This window comes from Hemicordylus capensis, chromosome 5 (genome assembly GCF_027244095.1).
Source record: "Hemicordylus capensis ecotype Gifberg chromosome 5, rHemCap1.1.pri, whole genome shotgun sequence".
Lineage (NCBI taxonomy): Eukaryota > Metazoa > Chordata > Lepidosauria > Squamata > Cordylidae > Hemicordylus > Hemicordylus capensis.
In genome coordinates, this window is record NC_069661.1 from 134,602,126 (window position 1) to 134,623,754 (window position 21,629).

Sequence of the window (21,629 nt, forward strand, 5' to 3'; positions counted from 1 at the left end):
CAGAAGATAGAATATTGAGCAATGGAAATGAGTTTTGCCAGCTTGTGCAAAGATGCATTCATGCAGATACTGCTGTGTGTGCGTTTCTGCGCACACACACGCACACACACGTGCACACACCCAGGAAAAAAACCCAGAACTAAAGAAACGTCCAATCCACTCCCCCAAAACCAGCCACATAAATTACAGCCAGTGGGTCTGCAAATACAAATAAGCACATATACAGTATACAATTATTCCACAAAAAGGGAGGGAAAACACCAACATCCTAGCTAGGTTACTGGAAGTGGACTGCACGACACAGGGAAGAGGATTGCAGAGGTGTTCTGAGGTGCAGAATTGAGACCATGCCAGGCACAGCCAACACTCCCAAAGTCAACCCCAGGCCACACCTCTGCAGCTCACACTTAATATAGTAGTATACTGAATATATACAGTCACATATACCATCCCAAAAACTACATTACTGGAATAACTTGTAACTTGGAAATACAAGAACTACTACATTCCACATTATCAAAAAATTCTGATATCAATCTTTGTACCAAATCTGCATGCAGTGTTTAAGTCAAAGTACATTCATTTTTTTTACCTGCTTTTGGTGATGTACTCAACTTCATTTTCTGTCTTTAATCCATGTAAGGTACACTATGAAATAGAAAGCAAGTTTTAGATGAATTTTTAAAAACAATTATCTCCTCTGAGGAGATAACTGCAACAACAAAGAATCTTAAATGGATAAGAGAACAAAGTAGCAATAATTTCTTATGCCAGAAGCCTTAGTGGTCTGGTCTGGAATTGCAATACCACTCAGCCCTCAGAACAGATTTACATGATTAGTTTCAAACACCACAGAGTTGCTAATCCTGTTTGCTGCCATCATGTGAAGCTTTCAAGGAAGAAACTGCAAGTGGAAAGAAGGGAGCTTAAGCCGTTCCCACCTGCCGCCTTCCCTCTGCAACTCCTTCCCCTGCTGCTTTCCCTCCAGTCATGAGGTCTGGGATTATAGGCAGGTCAAGAGGAAACACTGGCTGAAGGCAGAGCTGTGACATTCACACTCTCACCCATCCATTGCTTCTTCCCTGCAAATGCCTACCACCACTGCCACCACCACATCGCATTACAGCAGTAAACATGAGTCCATTGATACTGCCAATCATGTAGTACTACTAGCATCCTCTGAGATGTAGGTTTTCATAACAGAAAACCAAACAGGTCAAATTAAGCCAAATTTTGTTGAGCTTCCATGACCAATATCACGTATAAAAAAAATTGTGCCATGATAAAAGAAAACACATTAGGAAACACACTAGGAAAAAAGAAAACACATAAATCAATTTGGTCCTAAAAATAAAACTGCAAATTTTGTCGTCACATTCATTGAAAATATTCAGAGTATTTGACAAATACTGATATCCACTGATATTTTATTTTGATAAGTGATCAGTATTGGATATTTGACATCTAATATTTGATAATATTGGACAGTATTGTAAGCATGGGTTGTATTTTGTATTTGATGACTGGAGTACAATGGCATTAGTATTGACGGTATTTGATAAATGACATGAAATGGAATTGTGGCAGTGTTTCACAGCTTACATCTTACATGATTTCATATTTGGTGTGTGCCCAAATCAAAGCCATAAAGAGATTCCATCAAAACCAAAATTTTGAAGATTAAAATTTCACATTCAAGATTTGAATTTTAAATTTTGCATTCAAAATTTGAAGAGAAAAAAATTGAAATGTAAAATTTGGAATATTCATAATATTAATCTGAGCTCTAGAAAAGGTTTTGCAAGTCACTCTGCACCATGATCATTGACATATTGATTGACCGATATGGAAAGAAGTCTCATATTCCCACCCTTTTCAGCCCATTATGCAGGTGCTCCACTAGGCAGCGTGAGTGAGAGGAGACGGAGACAGCAATCTGCAGATCCCATGCTTTCCCCCTCACCTAGTAGTACTCTTAAAGATGTTCCGCAGCTCTTCATTGAGGTAACTGGGTTGGGTGAGAAGACAGGCTAGGCTTGGTTTCTTACCCTGCCCCCATCATCCTGAAAGGCATTTATCTAATTATGAGATAAGTAAAATAATACATATCTCTACACAACATTGGGCAGGAAGATGGTAAAAAAATAAAAATTACCTCAGTGATTACTACATCGACATGAACATTTGGAGGGACAGCAAGCTCTGGCTGAAAGTGTCCAATGATAGCCACTAGAAGATGCAATGTACTTAACAAGTCCTTCTTGAAGATGGCTAAACAAAAACACAAAACAAACTGAGTACAAATTGATTAATATTTAGAACTAATGTATTAATGCTAACAGATTTGGGTGTACTGATACTATTGCAAGTGGTGTAATGAATCCCTATAACCAGTGCTACTTTCAGGATTTGAGGGGCCCTTGGGCAAGGCACCCTCAGATTACTTTGAATAATGGGGGCATACAAACCAAGAATTTTCTCATGCTGTCTCTGACTTTCTTGGGAGCTCCATGCAAAGTGAGAATAGTAGTGCAGTTCAGGTACAAGTGTCCACCCTCACCACACCAATGTTCCCTCTAAGGCGTGCACACGTTCACACGCTCACAAATTTTTTGATGTCCACTCAGTTAATTTTAGATCCCACTCAGGTTGAATCAGGAAGGCCCCACTCTGAATGCACGTGCGCACACATGCTGCCTTGATACTGCCACCCAGAGCAAAATTCATTATGTGCACAGATGAAAAAACATTAGAGGGAATACTGCATCACACCCTCTGGGGTGTGACTATAACAGTAATGAATCTGACTATAACAGTAATGACTATAATGTAATGACCCCCCTGACTCGAACAGTAATGAATCAAAAGTCCATCCCACCATTTAGAAAGAATAATCTAGGGGGGAAACTTTACTTTGAACCCCCTTTGTGTTAATTAACACCTCTTTAGCTCTTTCCCTCTTCAAATAGCAGATATATCTATAGAGAGAGTACAGGAGCGCATGCCTGGATTTAGTGTACACTTCTTTTTAAAAATGGCAAGTTCTGGTCTTTTGCTATTGATGGTAGTCAAGAATTCTGCCCTTTCACACCAAAGATAGACATGGTGGATCTTCTATACTGATCTGGGACCTCCTATCCTACTGACAAACGCCATTCCAGATCATGAACAATGACCTGGATCTATACCAGGGACATAGCAAGGTCAGCAAGTCTCTGCTCAACAAACACACACTTCTTTTTAAAAAAGGGCACTATGATTTTTTTTTTAAAAACTTTTGGGTTTTTAAAAAAAATCTATGGCCACCGCTCCTGCTGTTGCTGCTGCTCATCTTTCTTCCCCTGCTGCCCCGATTATTCCTTACTCCCGCGACCTGCTTCCTGCCCCACCATCCTTGTCTGTGCTGCTCCTCATCCTGGCTGCTCATTAGCAAGCTCATGCAGTGTTGGGGTTTCCTTGGCTTTTCTCCTCTCTTGAATGAGGAGAGAAGCCACAGAACCCCTTACTGCTACATGGCCAGATGCAAAATGGAGGGTGCACATACACCGGGTTTAGGTGTTAGGGTGTGTGCATGCCTTTTATTTCTTAGCACAGAACTGAGGGGTTCTATGGCTTCTCTCCTTCTTTGAGTGAGGAGAGAAGTCATGGAATACCGCACCACTGCATGAACCGGCGGGGGAGAGAGTGGTGGGGCAGGAGAGAGCACCGGCGGGGGAAGAGTGGTGGGGCAGGGGCTGGCAGGAAGGCAGCATCTTCCCTGCCTCTTAAGGGAACACCCCCCACATTTGAACCAGCTCGGATGGCAGTCCACAGAACTAGTTCTGCACTCCAAAAAAGGAGCGCCAACCTGTTCTGTGCACATTCTTCCTACCCAGTGGCAGGGGGGAGGACCAGTGTCAGTGAGGAGCAGCAGGGAAAGAGGCAAACAGTGGGGGCAAGAGGCAGCAGGGCAGAAGGCAAGATGCAGTGGCAAGCCACCGCCACAACAAATCACTGGAGTGAGGAGGGAGAGAGGGCAAGGGGCAGATGGGGGCGTGGGGGCCTTGGTTAAATTGACACCTTTGGACACAGGTAGTTACATCCCTGATCCATACTTTGGCTTAAAGAAGAATCATCAGGTGCTCTATGCAAATAATGATCCACACATATATTAATTTGGGAAGGCTGGATAAGTAGCCTAAGCCAAGATTGAAAACTATTTATGTAAATACATACTGCATTTCTCCCAAACTAAGAAAAAGGGGTGTATTATTTTTTATTATTACCATTATCATCATCATTATTATTAGACATCTGCTTTTTGTTCTGTACATACCATCCACACTCCATTTCAATTTGCTTTCTTCTAGGTGTAAACACTCATTCAGAGTTTTCAGAATAATTGCAAGCTTAAGCCTTTGTTTTCTTTCTGTTAATGCAATATTCTCTACTTCCAGAGTGAGGGAACCAAGTTTCTCTGGGATGGAAAACAAAGGCAAGACAGATGATATAATATAATCCTAACCCAGTAATTCCTTGCAGGAGTGAGGACCAAATTGCCCAAATCTTATTTTCTTTTACATTTACTTATTTTCATTTACATTTACATGGGGCACACTCCACCCCCAACATCATTGTACATTGAAGTGCTGTGAGTTGCTTGAATTGAACATTGGATTGCTTAGAATCCTGGTGCACAACATGCACAAAGGGCAACCATATAGACATGTATGCACGTGTAAACACAAATGCACACACACAAGCATGTGTATATACAAATGTGCATATATGCAAACTCACATATGAACACAGGCAAACACACATGCACACATGTATGAAATGCAAACACATACATACACAAGCACATGCACACATAAATGTGCACTAGCAAACACAGATGCACACATGTACACATAGCCAAAAACATACACAAGTACACACATGCACAGAACCACTCTGCTGCTGCCTCATGTAGCTTTCAAAGGCTCTTCCTGCCACATCACCCCCATTATCACATCATTGCCACACCCTTGCATCTCCCCCTCCACTTTGCCACCTGCTCACATGCCCTTTCAAGGTGCCCTCGTCACTTAGCCACTATCTTGTGTGGCTTTACGTGGACCCCCACGTCGTCATCTCAATGGAGGGAAAACACAAATGCCCATAGAAGGAAAAGGATGGAGAAAGGAATTGGTATTTAACTACAGGAGTGGCAGAGTGTGCTCCTGCATTCCATAACAAGCAACAAAGTCTAGACCCAGGAAGGCGAAGGCTCTGCCCCTCCCAGCTTTGGCTTCAGAACTCTCAATGGCTAAAATTGCTGATCTGTGGCTTCACTTAATTTTACTTGGTTATTATGGGCTTAGGGGCTTACAACTCAGGAAGTACTAAACCTACAGAGGTGGTTCAAATACCTTCCCTCCTCAGACTCTTTTTTGCACAAAAAAGGGAATATAAGATACTGCTCAAAATGAAAAAGAGGAAAGCTGACGAAGCCACTGCACATATCAAAAATTCTTCATTATTTTGGCGCCTTGTGAAAAGTCAGCCTTATACTGTCCATCCCATCCTGCATATCATATTTCTCCTAAAATATGGGGAAATCATTTCCGTGTTTTGTTTACTGCAGTTGAGTCTGGAGATGATATTACGAAGTTGGATGTGGGCTTTTTACCTGAGTGGTCTGCAGGGGTCTGCAGTAGGGATGTGCAAAACGTTTCGGATAAAAAACGTTTTGTACCCAAAACAGCATGTTTTGGGTGTTTTGTAGACAACAAAACGTCCCTGTTTCGGCTACAAAACGTTTTGTTGTTTCAGACCTCCATTTTGTGGTGATCTCTGAGTCAGTCTCCATTTTGTGTTTGACATCTCTTTGAATTTCCCACCCTTCCAGCCTTCTGATCAGTGACCTAAATCATGGGCTGACCTGCTGACAATTCCCTCCTTGTTCCCCATTGGCTCTTTTGCTTCTTCCCATTCTTTACTGACCCCACATTGGCCAGGGGAAGGGTTGCTAACCTATGGGGTTCTGCTGTTTCTGTGGTGTTCTAAGTGTAGATTCTCTGGTAGCATATGAGAGTGGATTCTTGTTTTTCACTGAAAATCTCATATGCTACCAGAGAATCTACAATGAACACCTCAGAAACAACAAAACCCAGTACCCCACAGGCTTGTGGGTGTGGGGGTGGTTGGCACCCTATGTGCACTACACAACCCCTCGCTCTGGGCAACCCCAGTGCCCCCCAAGTGGAATTATGCGGCTGCTGAAACCTCCATTATTCCCCATGGGAGAAATCTTAAAGACACGTAAACTTCAACAAATCACAAAAGATCAGCCCTTTGCCCAATTCCTTTGAAATAATTCTGGAAGTCTCCTTGCCCCCATTGTTCACTACCACCCACCACACTCTACTCTGGGTCATCCCTTTCCCCTTGATTTGAAGTGATACATTTGCTGGAATCCCCATTATTCCCTATGGGAGAATTCTTAAAGATGTGTAAACTTAAAAAAAAATTCACACAAAAAATCAGCCCTTTGCCTAATTCCTTTGAAATTTGGGTGGTAGCTTCCACCCATTGGACACTAGCAGCACCACCCACTCTTTTTGCCCTGGGACCCTTTTTAAAAATCCAAATCGATTCGGATTCGGAAAATTTGGCTACAAAACAAAACAGGGCTGATTCGGATTCTGAAAATTTGGGTACAAAACAAAACGGGGATGTTTCGATTCGGATACAAATCGAAACAAGAAAATTCCAAAATGCAGACCCCTCATCTGCAGTGTCTGAAATAACAACTTTAGTGCATCAGTTTAAAGTTGGTGAAGCCCCAGGAATTGATTTGATTGTAATTGAACTGATTCTAGAATACCTTAATCGATGGGCCCCTGTACTTGCCTCACTTTTTTGGGCCATAGATGCTACTGCATCTGTTCCAAAAGATTGGGGTATAATGTTAATTATTCCACTTTATAAGAAGGGCAAATGAGATTTGCCTGTAAATTATTGCCCTATCAGTTTACTTAGTGTGGTTAGTAAAATGTATGCTAAACACCTTCATGAGAAATTACTGGACTGGATAGAAGAGGAAAATATACTAGCAGACAAACAGGCTGGTTTTAGGTTGGTCGTTCTAAGGTAGATCAAGCCCTGATATTCCAACACTTGGCTGAAAAATATATAACTAAGACAAACAAAGCTTTTTATGTGGCTTTTGTTGATTTTAGAAATGCTTTTGACTCAGTTTCTAAGAGGAAATCATGGCAAAAACTGATGCATTTTTTTCTGTGGCCTACTCTTGCCGATATACAAGATACGTGAGGATACTAGTTTGAAGGTCCGATGCAGTAGGCAAGGTCATCTAACAGAAGAAATCCCAGTCAAAAGAGGAGTAAGGCAAGGCTGTATTTTAACTCCTACTCTTTTAAATTTGTATATTAATTCCCTTGTTACTTACGTTAATAATCTCAATCATCATCCAGCTAAGTTAGCTGACAGACATGTATCAGTATTGCCAATTGGACTCAAAATGCCCTTTCTTCTTATTGCAAGGATCATGACTTAGAAATAAATTATAACAAAACCAAGGTACTGGTGTTCTCCAAAAGGAACAAAGTAAGAAATTGGAAGATAAATAATCATAAAATTGAACAATAAGTTTGCTTTAAATATCTAGGTATCATTTTTGAAGCATCAGGCAGCAGAAATGCTCATTTAAATTATGCGCTAAATTATGCATTTACACAGAGATCTACAAGGGCTATTTTCTCTTTCTTTCGTTCCCCTTGAGGTCATTTCCAGCCACCTAGGAACAGCAGATACATGGTTTCTAACCCTTTAAAAACTGTGCAGACCAAGGTCAGGTGTCAATTGCCTGACCACAAATATGTTGGACTACGGATGTCAGGACCCTGAGTAATGAGGTCCACCTCTAATCTTAATTCTGTATCCAAATGGCTTAAAGACCCACTAAAATGTTGAGATATAGCCTCTAATTATTTCTCTAAAGCGGACAGTTTGTTTTCTTGTACAAAGGAAGTATTTCATTCTTAAGTAGAAAACAAATTTTTAGGGGGAGGAAATAAAATATTCAAATATTACACTTATCTGAATGCTCCACATGTAGGTTGTGGGATGGAAATAGCACTGTATACCAATAGCTGAAGGTCACATTTAATTGTTGATATATTCTATAACAGAGATTTGAAAAGCACACACAAATAAATTTGAGTGGGGGAAAGGCTTACCTAAGAGATGGTGAAGTATTAATCCATCATATAAGTCTTGCTCAAGGCTTTTCACCACAATGTGTTCATGCTTCAAGGTTGTGTTGATCCATTCTATCAAGAACTGTGGGGAACATTGTGTTTATATTGTATGCTGATTTCAATGCAATGGATAAAAGTGGTGAATAAATTTAACTTAGGTAAATAAATAGTTTGACTAGAACAGTAGTTTGGGGGTTTTTTTTTTTCTTATTTAAAAATACTAGAAAACAATTTGAAGTGTGATTAATTAGTTCCAGGGGTGTAGCTATAATTGAGCGGATGGATTCAATGAACCCAGACCCCTGAGCTCCTGAGGGCCTCCCAGCTCCACCTCTTCCTATCTTCTTCATTATTTCCCTCACTCTGAGGGACAAAAGAGAGAGGGGTGGGCACAGGCCCCCTCTCCATGCCCCTGATTAGTTATAACAAGAATCCATCCTAACTTGGTTTTAAGTGCCAAGCTCCAAGCTCCTCAATTTCCTGATCATTGAGAAGTTCCAGGAATAGTGCTATCTGAGTGTTGCTTTCATTTTGAGGAAAGGTAGTATTAGAAGTTTATGGTGTTTTTGTCTTCTTATTCTCCTTTGTTCCCTTAGGGCAGAAAAAACTGTATTCTGTTAATGAACAGCATTTCAGTGCTGTTGTAAAAATTATTAATACAATCCTGGTAGAATACCTGGTTGAGTACTCTCACCTCTCCTGCTGTGTCATTTCTCTCTTAATTTATGATGTATGAGCCTTTAGTACATGCCGAATTATTTTAACGCTCTTTCCATTGTATGTCCCAGCATCAGCTATGGGGTGGGGGAGGGGGGCAAGATGGCAATGAGAAAGCACCTCTGTCCGTGAGCTCCTTCTCTAAGATGTGTTTCTTTTTCAGGGGGGGCTGGATTTTATTTATTTGTATGGTGCTAAATTTGTGGGGATTTAATATATATTATTGAACTCTGCTGACCTGCTACACTAATGATGGATTTTGACTGGATTTGAATTTAAATCAGATGATAATGAGGAGTAAAAAGAGATCTAAGAATTCTCCAGAGGGCCAGTCTGGGAACAAAAATAAACTTGCCAGGCTGCCCGATACTTGAGAAATACTTGATTGCAGCTTTGAATTAATGATTTGCCATCAGACTCTCCATCTTTGACTCCTGCTGATGATGTTATAGTCAAGTCAGTTCAGGGGGCTGAACCTGTCTCCTTCCCTCCACTCAGAAACACGCCCTCTGATAATGTGTCCAGGAAACCAAACATTTTACTGGGAAAGCATAAAGAAATGGAGATGTCTGCTACTCTTACAGACCATGTATCTGATTCCTTCATAAATTACACCTTGCTTATGCCAGAAATGGTAATTTGCATTTTTCAAAAATTATCCTCTATCTCTGGGAAGCTGGATGAATTAAACCCAAGCTGGAGGATGCTGCCAATAAACCCAGGGGTGTATCTAGGGTGGGGCAGGCAGGGCACGTGCCCCGGGCGCCACTTGATGGGGGGCACCATTTCTTAAAATAAAAAAATAAAATAAAAAATGGCCACCAGAAACAAAATGGCCACCATGGATGCTCAAATGGCCTCTGCGAGGCCCTAGGCCATGCCAGGCTTCGCAGAGGCCATTTGAGCATTGCGGTGGCTATATATATAAAAATAGCCACCACACGTGCTCAAATGCTCCCTGCGAGGCCCTAGGCCTTGCCAGGCCTCACAGAGGCCATCTGAGCATGCATTGCAGCCTCCAAAATGGCCACCATGTCGATCTTTTCAGGCCCGAATAGGCCCAAAAATCAGCCCGGGGTGGGCTGTGGCAGTGAATTCAGAGGCTAGCAGGGGGAGGGGGAATGGTGCGTTTGTCTTTGAATCAGTGTGAAATCCTTAGTATTAAGGCCCACTGGGAGTTTCAGAAAGAAAGTTAAAATGAGAGAAAGAGAGCAAGAAATACTAGACTATATTCCAAGCAGTGACACAGTTTACTCTGCATATCCTTTAATTATTTTCAGAGTATCTGGGAAAAGTCAAATTCTCCATTTATTTTAAAAACTTATGTAATAGTGATGCTACAATTCATAGTAGAGAATTAGACAGGCACTTCTGTTTAGTTTTCCAAGTACACCTCCACATAGTATTTGGGTATTTCATGAGCCCCAGCATACTGAAATTTGTCGTTTTCCAGCATATTTTGGTCTGGCTACGTCCACTGCGAAATAATATTTGAAATATTAAAAGATTAATGAGCTTGACTTGTATTTTTGAGCTGATGTTATGGTAAAATTATCTGAAAGATGGGTGTCAGATGTTTGGACAGGGGGCACAATTTCAGTGCTTGCCCTAGGCACTATTTTCCCTAGATACGGCTCTGGATAAACCTCTGAATCTCCGAAATACTACCTCTGAACATAGAGGTTCAATTTAAAGTAGCTAACAGCTTTTGATGCCCCATTAATTTAATTTTTAAAATTAGTCTCCACTTTAGTGGGCACTGGCCCACTTTATTTAGTTGTGGCTTATTTCTGACAAACAAACAACCTCCTGCTGAGCTCGTGTTAAATTTGCTATCCTGTGTTAACAAGCTAATATAGATAAGATGGTTTAACATACTCAAATGCTGTTCAATTACAGATGTAAGATTTTAATACCCATACATAAACAGAATGCTGACATAATTTAGTGCCTTTGCAAAAACCCACAAATAGGAACCCTTTGGTTTAAGATTATCATTATCATTATTATTATTATTATTATTATTATTATTATTATTATTATTATTACATTTATATCCCGCTCTTCCTCCAAGGAGCCCAGAGCGGTGTACTACATACTTGAGTTTCTCTTTCACAACAACCCTGTGAAGTAGGTTAGGCTGAGAGCGAAGTGACTGGCCCAGAGTCACCCAGCTAGTTTTATGGATGAATGGGGATTTGAACTCGGGTCTCCCCGGTCCTAGTCTAGCAGTCTAACCACTACACCATGCTGGCTCTAAGATGACAGTTAATGTGTTTACAATTTACTATTTTAGATGGCATTTGTGGGGAGCACTGTGCCTTGAAAAGATGCATCTGGCAGAAACTTTCTAGGGGATTGGGGAAGCTGCAACTGTTGAATTCCTGACAGGAAACATCCCTCCTCAGCTCTATGTTTACCTGAAAAACCAAAGCAAAGTGTAGGTGCATGGTGCCTCATTTCTAAAGCTCTGGGCCAGTCACTTCTCTCTCAGCCTAACCTACTTCACAGGGTTGTTGTGAGGAGAAACTTAGGTATGTAGTACACCGCTCTGGGCTCCTTGGAGGAAGAGTAGGATATAAAATGTAAAAAATAAATAAAATGAAAATAAATAAAAAATAAAGCCAGCATAATATGTGAGGCTCTACAAGGTCTTTATTTTATTTATTTATTGTTAGATTTATATACCGCGTTTCATTAAAAACAATCTCAAGGCGGTTTACAAAAGTTAAAACACATAATAAAAATGAGTTAAAAGTATTTTAGCTAAAATATAAAAACAATCTGATATTTACTGTTTATATGGCATGGAAATGATCACCTTTCACTTGCAATTTCTATGCTTTTTAGAGCATGTGAAAGTGTATGCACCTTAACTAACATCTTAAATAATAAGGTTTTTAAATATTTGAATATATTTGATATATTCCCAGTGCCACACTGTAACTGAAGAGGTTCAGCTGGCTATTGCAAAGAAAAACTTAAGCTTTCTTCAGCTTTGTGGCTCCTGGTCATGTGCATTTCTTTCTCTGTCCATCTTTTCCTGCTACCTCATTCAAACTCCTCCCTTTCCTCCTCATTCTGCTGGACCACTGTGATATTAGGGGAGCTCAGCAAATCAGTGCCACAGTTGCATCGCCATCAGTTTAAAAATCTCATACAATATGGATACTTTTTGTGCTCCCAGGCAAAAAAAAAAAGGGGGGGGGAGCAGTTGGTAGAGTAGGATATAAATTCAAATTGAAGTCTACTATGTACATCAAGAAAACCCCAAAGTTGGAATAATTTTTCAATTGTGTCAAACAAAAATTGTTCTCATAAATTTGTTGACTGTCAACAAAGGCACTTGGGATTTGACTTTTGAGGTTGTGGTTGTTACAGAACAACTGGAATCTCACTTAAATCAGAGGAGAAAGTACATTACCTTTTGCAGAGCTTCCAGTTTGGGATCATTTAGAGAACTTGCTTTTATGCATTTCCGCTTTTCTCCTAAAAGAGAGGTAGACAAGCACCCATTACAATTATGCAGCAAAGTTAGTGTAGGCACTGATAACTACCATTTACTCAACATATGGCTAATCCCTGCAGAATTCTTTTACAAGAAGGCAGATATTTATGATAACAGGCAGATCTTTATGAAATTATCTTCCCAGGGGGAATTCAAATTAATGTAACTTGTGAAGGCAGGCACTAAAGTAAATTTTAAAAACTAGTAACCCCTCTCCCCCCCTCCAAACAAATTATCAACTGTGTGGTGTGTAAACCTACTTTAAAGAACCATCAGTCATTGAATTAAGGTGTCAGTGAAAAATGGAAGGGATCAAAACTGATTCAAAATTATAGTATTCAGCAAAAGAATCTGTTTTGTGGCAAAGAAGTTTTGGATGTTTGGCTGCAGTTACAGCAGAGAAAAACTCTTAACTACATACCTGGAACAATATCCTCCTCTTGTAACTGATTAAGTGCAACCACCTCTGTAAAAGCATTGAGGAGGTCTGGCTCCATGGACTTAGTTTATGTCTCCTAGAAAACAGAAAGCTTTGTTAGATACAAGCAATTGTGGCAGGAGCAGCATGCGAGTAACCATCCAGACATGTAACTGAAGGACTTTAATGGAATAAGATTCCAGACCTCAGAGTCTCTCTCTGTTTTTAACAGTTACCTTCAGTAAAATTGGAGCCTATTTGGAATAGCCCTTGAGAGGTTTATTCCCCACGAAACTGTAAGGGATTTCGCGGGGAGAGCGGGCTTGACCCGCTCTCCCCGCAGACGATCAGGCAGCTCACCCTGGGTGGCTGGATCAGCCACCCACATGATTACCGGCTCCGTCACAGAGCTGGTTGGGGCAGCAGGGATTGGGGGCCTCCCAGCCTCCGGAAGTCCCAGAATGCCCCACGCAAGTGTGCAGGGCATTCTGGGGAGTCTCCCGATGCCAGGGAGCTTCTTGTCCGTCCGTCCCCCATCAGAGGTCTCCTCCTGAGTCGCTGCAGCAACTCCTGAGTCACGTCATGGTAACACATGATCAGGGAAATGTGTGCTCTGTGTGTGCTCTGCTAACATTGTTTGTGCTCTGCTAACCTTGTGTGTGGGGGCAATTATGTGGGCTTGCTGCCGGGAGCCACAGGGCTCCCATTGTAGCACACGACCCACAGAAACCAGGCTGGGCTCCCTTAGCCTAGTTACTGCAAGTCGTGAGATGAGAATAGTCTCCTTGACTGCTGAGGAACTCAAACTGCACTGAGGAAGGAGTAAAAATGATGGAAAATGTTCACACCAGTCTCGCAAACACAGGCAGAGATTCTTAACTAGAATCTGGACATAATTAAGTTCATCAGAAAGATTAAGAGGAGGAGTGTTATGTATTGCACCAGAGACTGGGGAACTGTGATCAGAGGCGTAACTATAGGGGGGGCAGGGGGGGCACGTGCCCCGGGCGCTATCTTTTCTGGTCACGTGGGGGGCGCCGCCATGACCAAATTTTTTCTAATTTTTTCTAATTTTTTGTTAATACAAATGTTTCCTGCTCAGTGCAGCAGCGCTGCAGCAGTCAAGGGAGCACATCGGTGCCCCCTTCCCCATGAGCGGTCCCTTCCACGCCGCCTGCCCCCCCATTGCTTTGCTGGCGCCTGGCGGCCAATCAGTGGCCTGGCTTGGCGGCGGCAGCGGGCGCTTGTGAGGAAAAACCTAAGTATAATGTAGTATGTTGGGGGGCTGGTGGGGGGGCACAGTGGGGGGGCACCATTTCAGTGCTTGCCCCGAGCGCCGTTTTCCCTAGTTACGCCTCTGACTGTGATATCCAGATGGCTTCAGGGACTATACTAAATTCTGCCTTGGAGGCGAGGCACACATCTATCTTCTTAGTCAGTCTATCCCTAAGATAGCCTAATCTACATATGATTACATTTTGCTCTTTTTTTTCAAAGAGATAAAGCATAAAATGAATAAATTAAACTCTTGTCTTTTACCTTAAGATAATCTGCTGGGCTCTATATTTGTGTTTTATCAATATTTTGTTGGACAGATTCAATGTAATCTTGAGCATAACTACTCTTGCTACATAAGACAGAATACTCCCAAGATAAAAGATCTTGATCTGACAGATTTCTTTTGCTTTTCTGAGTGGTTTGATGCTAATAATTTCTTGATCAGCAGAGGGGTTTTTTGATGGTGTAAGAAAGTACTCTTTAGATCAATAGTCCTTGATTGTTCAGTTTCTTTCTACAGTCCAAAAGTAAGGAAGAGACAATAGATTTGGCAAATGAAATAAGGCTTTTAGCTGGGGAAATGCTATAAAATGTCCCACTAAATTATGATCAACAGCAGTTGGAGATAAGTCCAAAAATGAAAGAGATGACGAACTACAGAAGATCTAGAAGTCCAGTGCCAGGATCTCCGGCAAATAATGATAGACAGATTGACAAACATTATTACAGTCAATAGATCAGCAGGGGAAAAAATACAAAGCATAAACAGTAGATCAACTTAATCAACTGGATACTGATAGCAGCTGCCAGGCATTTTGCAGCTTTCTCAAAGATGGAAAAATCCCAGTCTCATAATAACAAGTTTAAATAAAACTCATCTGGTCTACCCACATAACTCATCAGTCCAATTAGTGTTTGGGACAAGTTATAATAGATGTAATAAAAATAGAACGTACCGTATATCACAATAGAAAGAACAATACAAAACAATATGTGTCAATTGCTGAATTGCAGGGACAAGTGCACTAATTGTAAGGAATATTCTGAAATCTACACTCTGAGTGCAGTAGTATGCTACTGAACATTATAGTGCATCAGAATGAACGCTCTCTGGTGGTTCAAGCCTGTGAGATATCTAGCAGGAGTAAACCTATGGACAGAACTCTCAAAAGTATCATGCATTAAGACCAAGTTCAGGTCTTTTTGCAGCTTGGTGTCCATAAAAGCTGCTTAATAATCATCTTGGCTTTCCAAGGTATTGAGAGGAAAACCAATGGATAGTTTTTCCTGCAGTGACCATCTCCAGCAAGTTTTAAATGTTAATGGAGGAAAACCAGCCAGTGGGGGGTGGGGCGGGGAGAGATCAGTTTGAGCCAAAGACTATAGATATATAGCCAAACGTGAGCCTCAGCTGAGATTAAACCAGATTCTAAATGTAATGCTGCATAAGAGATACAACACAACACTGAAAAAATTGCCCTCAGAAATTTAGACTGAACCATCTCCAGGCAATGTTAATTGTGATAAGACACAAAGTTGTGCTCCAAGCAGCAACTGAGATATGGCTTTTGCTTTAAAAAAACACACCAAAAAAAACCCTTGATGGCTGCTGGAATATAATGTCCTCCATTAATACAGAAGAATCCAAGTATAGCAGTTGTATTCCTTTGTATATTTCCAATAGCATATTTACTCCTTGCCCTGCTGGGTCCCAAGGCATGGAAAACCACCGCTCTCTATATTATTAATTCTCCAAGACAGGCCATGCATGGGGACGTGGCAAAAAGGAGGTGATTGACTGACAGAGTTGGGGGAGGCGATTGGCTGACAGCGAGCAAGAGTTCGGAAGGCAGCAGCCGGAGACGAGTGTGAAAGCCAGGGAGTTTAATGGCTGGGGTCGTGAAGCAGGGAGTTGGGGGCTGGGGACGGAGTTTGTGGAGGGCTGCAACATAAAGCACCAGGGAATTGGGCAGGAGGTGGGTGGCAGTTCACTGCCTCAAAACATGCCAAGGAGCTTGAGGCCAGAATGTCACACCTGCTGTCAGGAGGGAGTTTGCCAGCTGGGGTCGGCTCAGTTGGAGCGGAGGGAGTTTGCGTTGGGCCACATCAGCAAGTACCAGCGAGTTCAGCCCTGGCTACCTCAGAATGCATTGCTATCGCCCGCCCGCCACACCTGCCAGCAGGGAAATGGAGACTTAAGGACACTTCGACAATGACAGGTAGACACAGGCGAGGGAGAGAGGGGTGGGGTGGGGGGGAGAGCGCGAGCGGAATGGGGGGAGAGCGCGAGTGGGGGTGGGGGGAGAGCACGAGCAGGGGTGGGGGGAGAGCACGAGCGGGGGGAGAGCGCGAGCGCGAGTGCAAGTGGGGGTGGGGGGAGAGCATGAGCGCGAGGTGGGGGGAGAGCGAGTGAGAGAGTGGTGTGGGGGGGGGAGAGCGAGCGAGAGAGTGGTGTGGGGGGGAAAGCGAGCGAGAGAGTGGTGTGCGGAGGGGAGAGCGAGCGAGCGAGTGGTGTGTGTGGGGAGCGAGCGAGCGAGTGGTGTGTGTGGGGAGCAAGCGAGCGAGTGGTGTGGGGGGAGCGAGCGAGCGAGCGGTGTGGGGGGAGCGAGCGAGCGAGCGAGTGGTGTGGGGGGGAGCGAGCGAGCGAGTGGTGTGGGGGGGAGCGAGAGAGAGAGTGGTGTGTGGGGGGAGCGAGCGAGAGAGTTGTGGGGGGGAGCGAGCGAGAGAGTTGTGGGGGGGAGAGAGTTGTGTGGAGAGGGAGAGAGTTGTGTGGGTAGAGAGAGAGAGAGTTGTGGCGGGGGGGATGCCACAGGCTCATTGCACGACCATCTATGCAGGGTCAGCTAGTATATTTATAAATCATTACTTGCTCTATAATGTCCCCATCTATCTGCCATATATGTCTAATTGGTTCGTTTCATGGCGACTCAGAGGCGGGCCTTCTCTATAGCTGCTCCTGGGCTGTGGAATGCACTCCCAGCAGAAATCCGCAATCTTAACTCTTTGTTGACCTTCAAGAGAGCCCTTAAAACCTATCTGTTTGGCCTGGCCTTCCAGGGTTTTTAATTAGTTTTAATTGTTTTAATGCTTTAATCTGGTTTTCAGGGTTTTAATTGTTCTGATTGTTTAATTGTTTTTTAAGATGTTTTAACTGTTAATTGGTGTTTATATTTATATTTCTGTTTTAATTGTTGTTGGTTGTAATGGTTTGTGTTTTAATTGTAAACCGTCCTGGGCCATTTTGGAAGGGCAGTATAAAAATTGAATGAATAAATAAATAAATAAATAAATGGTCTCTTTGAAAAAGCTAATATTTTACTCTTTTGATAATTAATACTCTGTAATAATGTTCATTATTAGAGTAGGAAGCAAGCACATATAATATTCTCCTCAATCCAATTAGTGTTTGGGACAAGTACAGCACCATCCTCTCTAATAAAACGCTTGGTGTCAGTCTGTGGACGGACACCAAGCGTGCGTTCGTGCCTCGCCTGTTCTGGGCATGCGCAGAGCGCATGCCCAGAACAGAGCCAGGGAGGCACAAACACCAGGACCCGGCGACCATCTTGGGCGGCCAGAAACGGCCGCCCTGAAGAAGCCGGGACTGCAGAGGAGGGGGAGACTGGCCGAGGTGGCGGCAGAGCCGCCGCCTCGGCCATTAGCGGCGGCAAAACCCAAACGAGCACCAGAACCTGCCAAGCAGCTTGGGCGGCCAGAAACGGCTGCTCCAAAGAAAACTACAATGCGGGGGAGGGGGAGACTGGCTGAGACGGTGGCAGAGCCGCCGCCTCGGCCATTAGCGGTGGCCGGAGAAGACGCGGCCGCCAGAGACAACCAGAGGTGGCCGCCCCGAAACGGCAACGGGACCGTCAGAGACGGCAGCGGTGGGTCCAGGCCCGCCGCCGACAAGGTGCATAAGAGTAACAGGGGAAGGGCGGGGAGAAACCCCAAAGTGAAGTGGGCGGCAGTGAAGCAAAGCAGGGGAGCAAGCCAAGCCAAGCCTGAAATATGTGGAGGGGAAGACCGGCGGGGGCGGGTGGGCAAGTGGCAGGGAGCGGCTTGCACCCCCCTGCCCTGCGATCTGTTGACCAGCCAGGCCTGAGAAGAGAGGGAGGGAGGAGGGCGTGGGAGCCGGAGAGGAGGGAAGGGGCGTGCTTAGGGCGAGGGGGCGGGGACTAGCCGGAGAGAGGCAGAGGGCCGCTGCTGGTGCAAGATGCCGCCGCTCAGCGCCACCAGCAGCACCCGCCGTGCCCAGTTACATAAACGAGTTATGGACAATGAGAGACTACCCCAACCGGGAAAAAAGCAGGAGATTTTCGTGGCTGATGAGCCTGGCACTGAGACTGGGGGTGGGGTGGGGTGGGGTGCAGAAACCCTCTCTCCAAGCTGCCCTCCCAAGTTTCAGGTTCCAACCTGCTAGTAAGCTGAGTTTTGGACAATGAGAGACAACCCCAACTGATCCCCTGAGCTTCTCCTGGGAAGAAAGAGTTCCGTTCCTGCCAGCCAGAACCAGCCTCGACCAAAGGCACCCAGCTTTCTCGGAAAGCAAAATCGGGAAGGTATTGGTTAAAGGAATCTAGCACCTTGCGGCTTCCATGGCCCAGGGTCTGAGGGAGGAAGGAGTAGACAGAGAGAGGGAGAAAGAGAAGGAAGGGAGGGAGGAAAGAGAGAGAGAGAGAAGGGAGGGAGGGAGACAGGACAAAAGAAAGAAGGAAAGAAGGAAGGAGAGAAAAGAGAGAGGAGGGAGGGAGAAGGACAAAAGAAAGAAGGATGGAGGGAGGGAGGGACGGAAAGAAGGAAAGAGAGAAGGAAGGAAGGAAGGAGAAAGAAAAAGGAGAAAGGAGGGAGGGAGAAGAACAAAAGAAAAACGGAAGGGAGGGAGGAACAACCAGCCCCAAAGAGCGAGCCCATTAAAGGAAGGAAAGAGGGAAAGAGAAAGAAAAAAGAAAGAAGGGAGGGAGAAGAGGGGGAAGGAAGGAAAGGAGGGAGAGGGAGAGAGAAGGAAGGCAGGAAAGAGGAAGAGAGGGAGGGAGAAGGAAAGAAAGAAAGAAAGAAAGAAAGAAAGAAAGAAAGAAAGAAAGAAAGAAAGAAAGAAAGAAAGGCTACTAGCATCCATTATTTTAACGGGCTTAAAAATACTAGTCAGTATATAATAGTACAAACAAGGGTTTGCTAGCTAGCTTGGAGGATGGAAGTCTGGAAAGATAATCAACCACTGATTGATTGCTCTACTCCCTTCAAAGTGAGTACTGGACCTGAGAATTGTCCAAAGGAAGGTGTGATCATAAAGTTTATGCATGAGAAGTATACAAGTCAAAGCCTGACCTGCTCTAAAGCCTGCTCAAAAATAATAAGCCTGCTTATCAGCTAATAGTGGTTGCTTATTAGCTATGTTTCAAAACAAGGTCTCTCCAGGACAGTCAAGCTCTAGGATAGGGCTGAACAACCACAGCTCTCCATCTATTGTTGTACTATAACTTTTGTGGCTGGGGATGATGGGAGTTGTAGTCCAACAACAGAAGGAGGGCCAAAGTTGTGCAGTTCTGCTCTAGTAGCTAAGGGGATATGGGATTTCTGAAAACTGGGCTGCTTGTTTAAAATAATTTCTTCATGGGTAGACTTGACTTTGGAGTCCTTCAGTTTCTTAATAATCTTATTAATTAATCTTATTCAGTTTCCTTATTAATTATTAAGAAACTGAAGGACCTTACTTCAGTTTCTTAATAATCTCTCATCCAATTGTGAATATATTGATAATTGTTTAAGCTATTAAGAGGCATGGTTCTTCAAAGTCTTATCCTCTATGCCTAGATAATTTGAAGGTGAAATTTGTGATCTATTCTAAATCATCAGAAGCCCCTTGATCCACATTTTCTAAGGAATCCTTTGAATTAGAGTTAAGAACTGCATACTGATTAGTAACAGGAATAGGAAAAAAACCCTGCAATAATTGTTTTATTTATTTATTTATTATTTATTCGATTTCTATACTGTCCTTCCAAAAATGGCTCAGGGTGGTTTACACAAAGAAATAACAAATAAATAAGATGAACCTATGTCCCCAAAGGGCTCACAATCTAAAAGAAACAGAAGATAGACACCAGCAACAGTCACTGGAGGTACTGTGCTGGGGGTGGAGAGGGCCAGTTACTCCCCCCCCCGCTAAATAAAGAGAATCACCACATTAAAAGGTGCCTCTTTACCAAGTTAGCAGGGGTTTTACAAGAAAAATAAGAAGCAACTTTGGATTGTTTAAACTTTGGACCTCAGGACCACTTTTACCCTTTGTCTTACCTATCTTGGTTAAAATGACACCACCCCCACCCCCACCAAATGCATACTGTACTGTATATTTTAAAAAAACATTTTAAAATAAAAATACTGAGCTACAACTAAAAATACAGAAATTAGGCAATGTTTTCCTATTAAAATATTCTTAGTAACAAAAAAGTAACTTTTTGTGACCATACAACAAAGTATTATTAAGTGGAAGGGAAGGAGGACAGCAGCAACAACCAGCTCATGTAAGAGTAAAAGCTCCTCTTCTTGGCCCCCACCTTAAGAAGCCCCACAATCAGGGCTGGTGTCAGACTATTTTGCGCCCTTTTGCAAGGCTAAGTACTTGCACGCCCCCCCCAAAAAATTTCAACTTTGATTTTCAAAAACAGATGTTTTGTAGAAAAAATGAAAAGCACAAAACTTGAAACTGCTAAATTTATTTTAAATTGCAAGAACAGGTAATACAGGTGAAACTCGAAAAATTAGAATATCGTGCAAAAGTTCATTAATTTCAGTAATGCAAATTAAAAGGTGAAACAGATATATGAGATAGACGCATTACATGCAAAGCCGAGATAAGTCAAGCCTTAATTTGTTATAATTGTGATGATCATGGCGTACAGTTCATGAGAACCCCAAATCCACAATCCCAGAAAATTAGAATATTGTGAAAAGGTTCAACAGTCTAGGCTCCAGGTGTCCCACTCCAATCAGCTAATCAATCCACCTGCAAAGGGTTCCTGAGCCTTTAAATGGTCTCTTAGTCTGGTTCATTAGGAATCACAATCATGGGAAAGACTGCTGACTTGACAGTTGTGCAGAAAACCATCATTGACACCCTCCATAAGGAGGGAAAGCCTCAAAAGGTAATTGCAAAAGAAGTTGGATGTTCCCAAAGTGCTGTATCAAAGCACATTAATAGAAAGTTATGTGGAAGGGGAAAGTGTGGAAGAAAAAGGTGCACAAGCAGCAGGGATGACCGCAGCCTGGAGAGGATTGTCAGGAAAAGGCCATTCAAAAGTGTTGGGGACTTTCACAAGGAGTGGACTGAGGCTGGAGTTAGTGCATCAAGAGCCACCACACACAGACGGATCCTGGACATGGGCTTCAAATGTCGTATTCCTCTTGTCAAGCCACTCCTGAACAACAAACAACGTCAGAAGTGTCTTACCTGGGCTCAAGA

The 21,629-nt window shown here is 43.1% G+C and overlaps 1 protein-coding gene across 8 annotated transcripts in view; it reads right to left on the bottom strand.

The window, feature by feature from the left end:
• Positions 1-21,629, bottom strand: part of PARVG (parvin gamma) — a 42,703-nt gene that overhangs the window by 16,697 nt on the left and 4,377 nt on the right. For all 8 annotated transcript variants that reach the window (XM_053256815.1, XM_053256818.1, XM_053256811.1 and 5 more), the window contains 6 exons: positions 12,893-12,986; positions 12,388-12,452; positions 8,226-8,328; positions 4,316-4,456; positions 2,156-2,271; positions 593-648 (listed from right to left, as the gene is read on the bottom strand). In XM_053256815.1, the coding sequence (XP_053112790.1) occupies positions 593-648; positions 2,156-2,271; positions 4,316-4,456; positions 8,226-8,328; positions 12,388-12,452; positions 12,893-12,968 (557 nt within the window). In that variant the 5' untranslated portion in view covers positions 12,969-12,986. The remainder of the gene's footprint in view (positions 1-592; positions 649-2,155; positions 2,272-4,315; positions 4,457-8,225; positions 8,329-12,387; positions 12,453-12,892; positions 12,987-21,629) is intronic.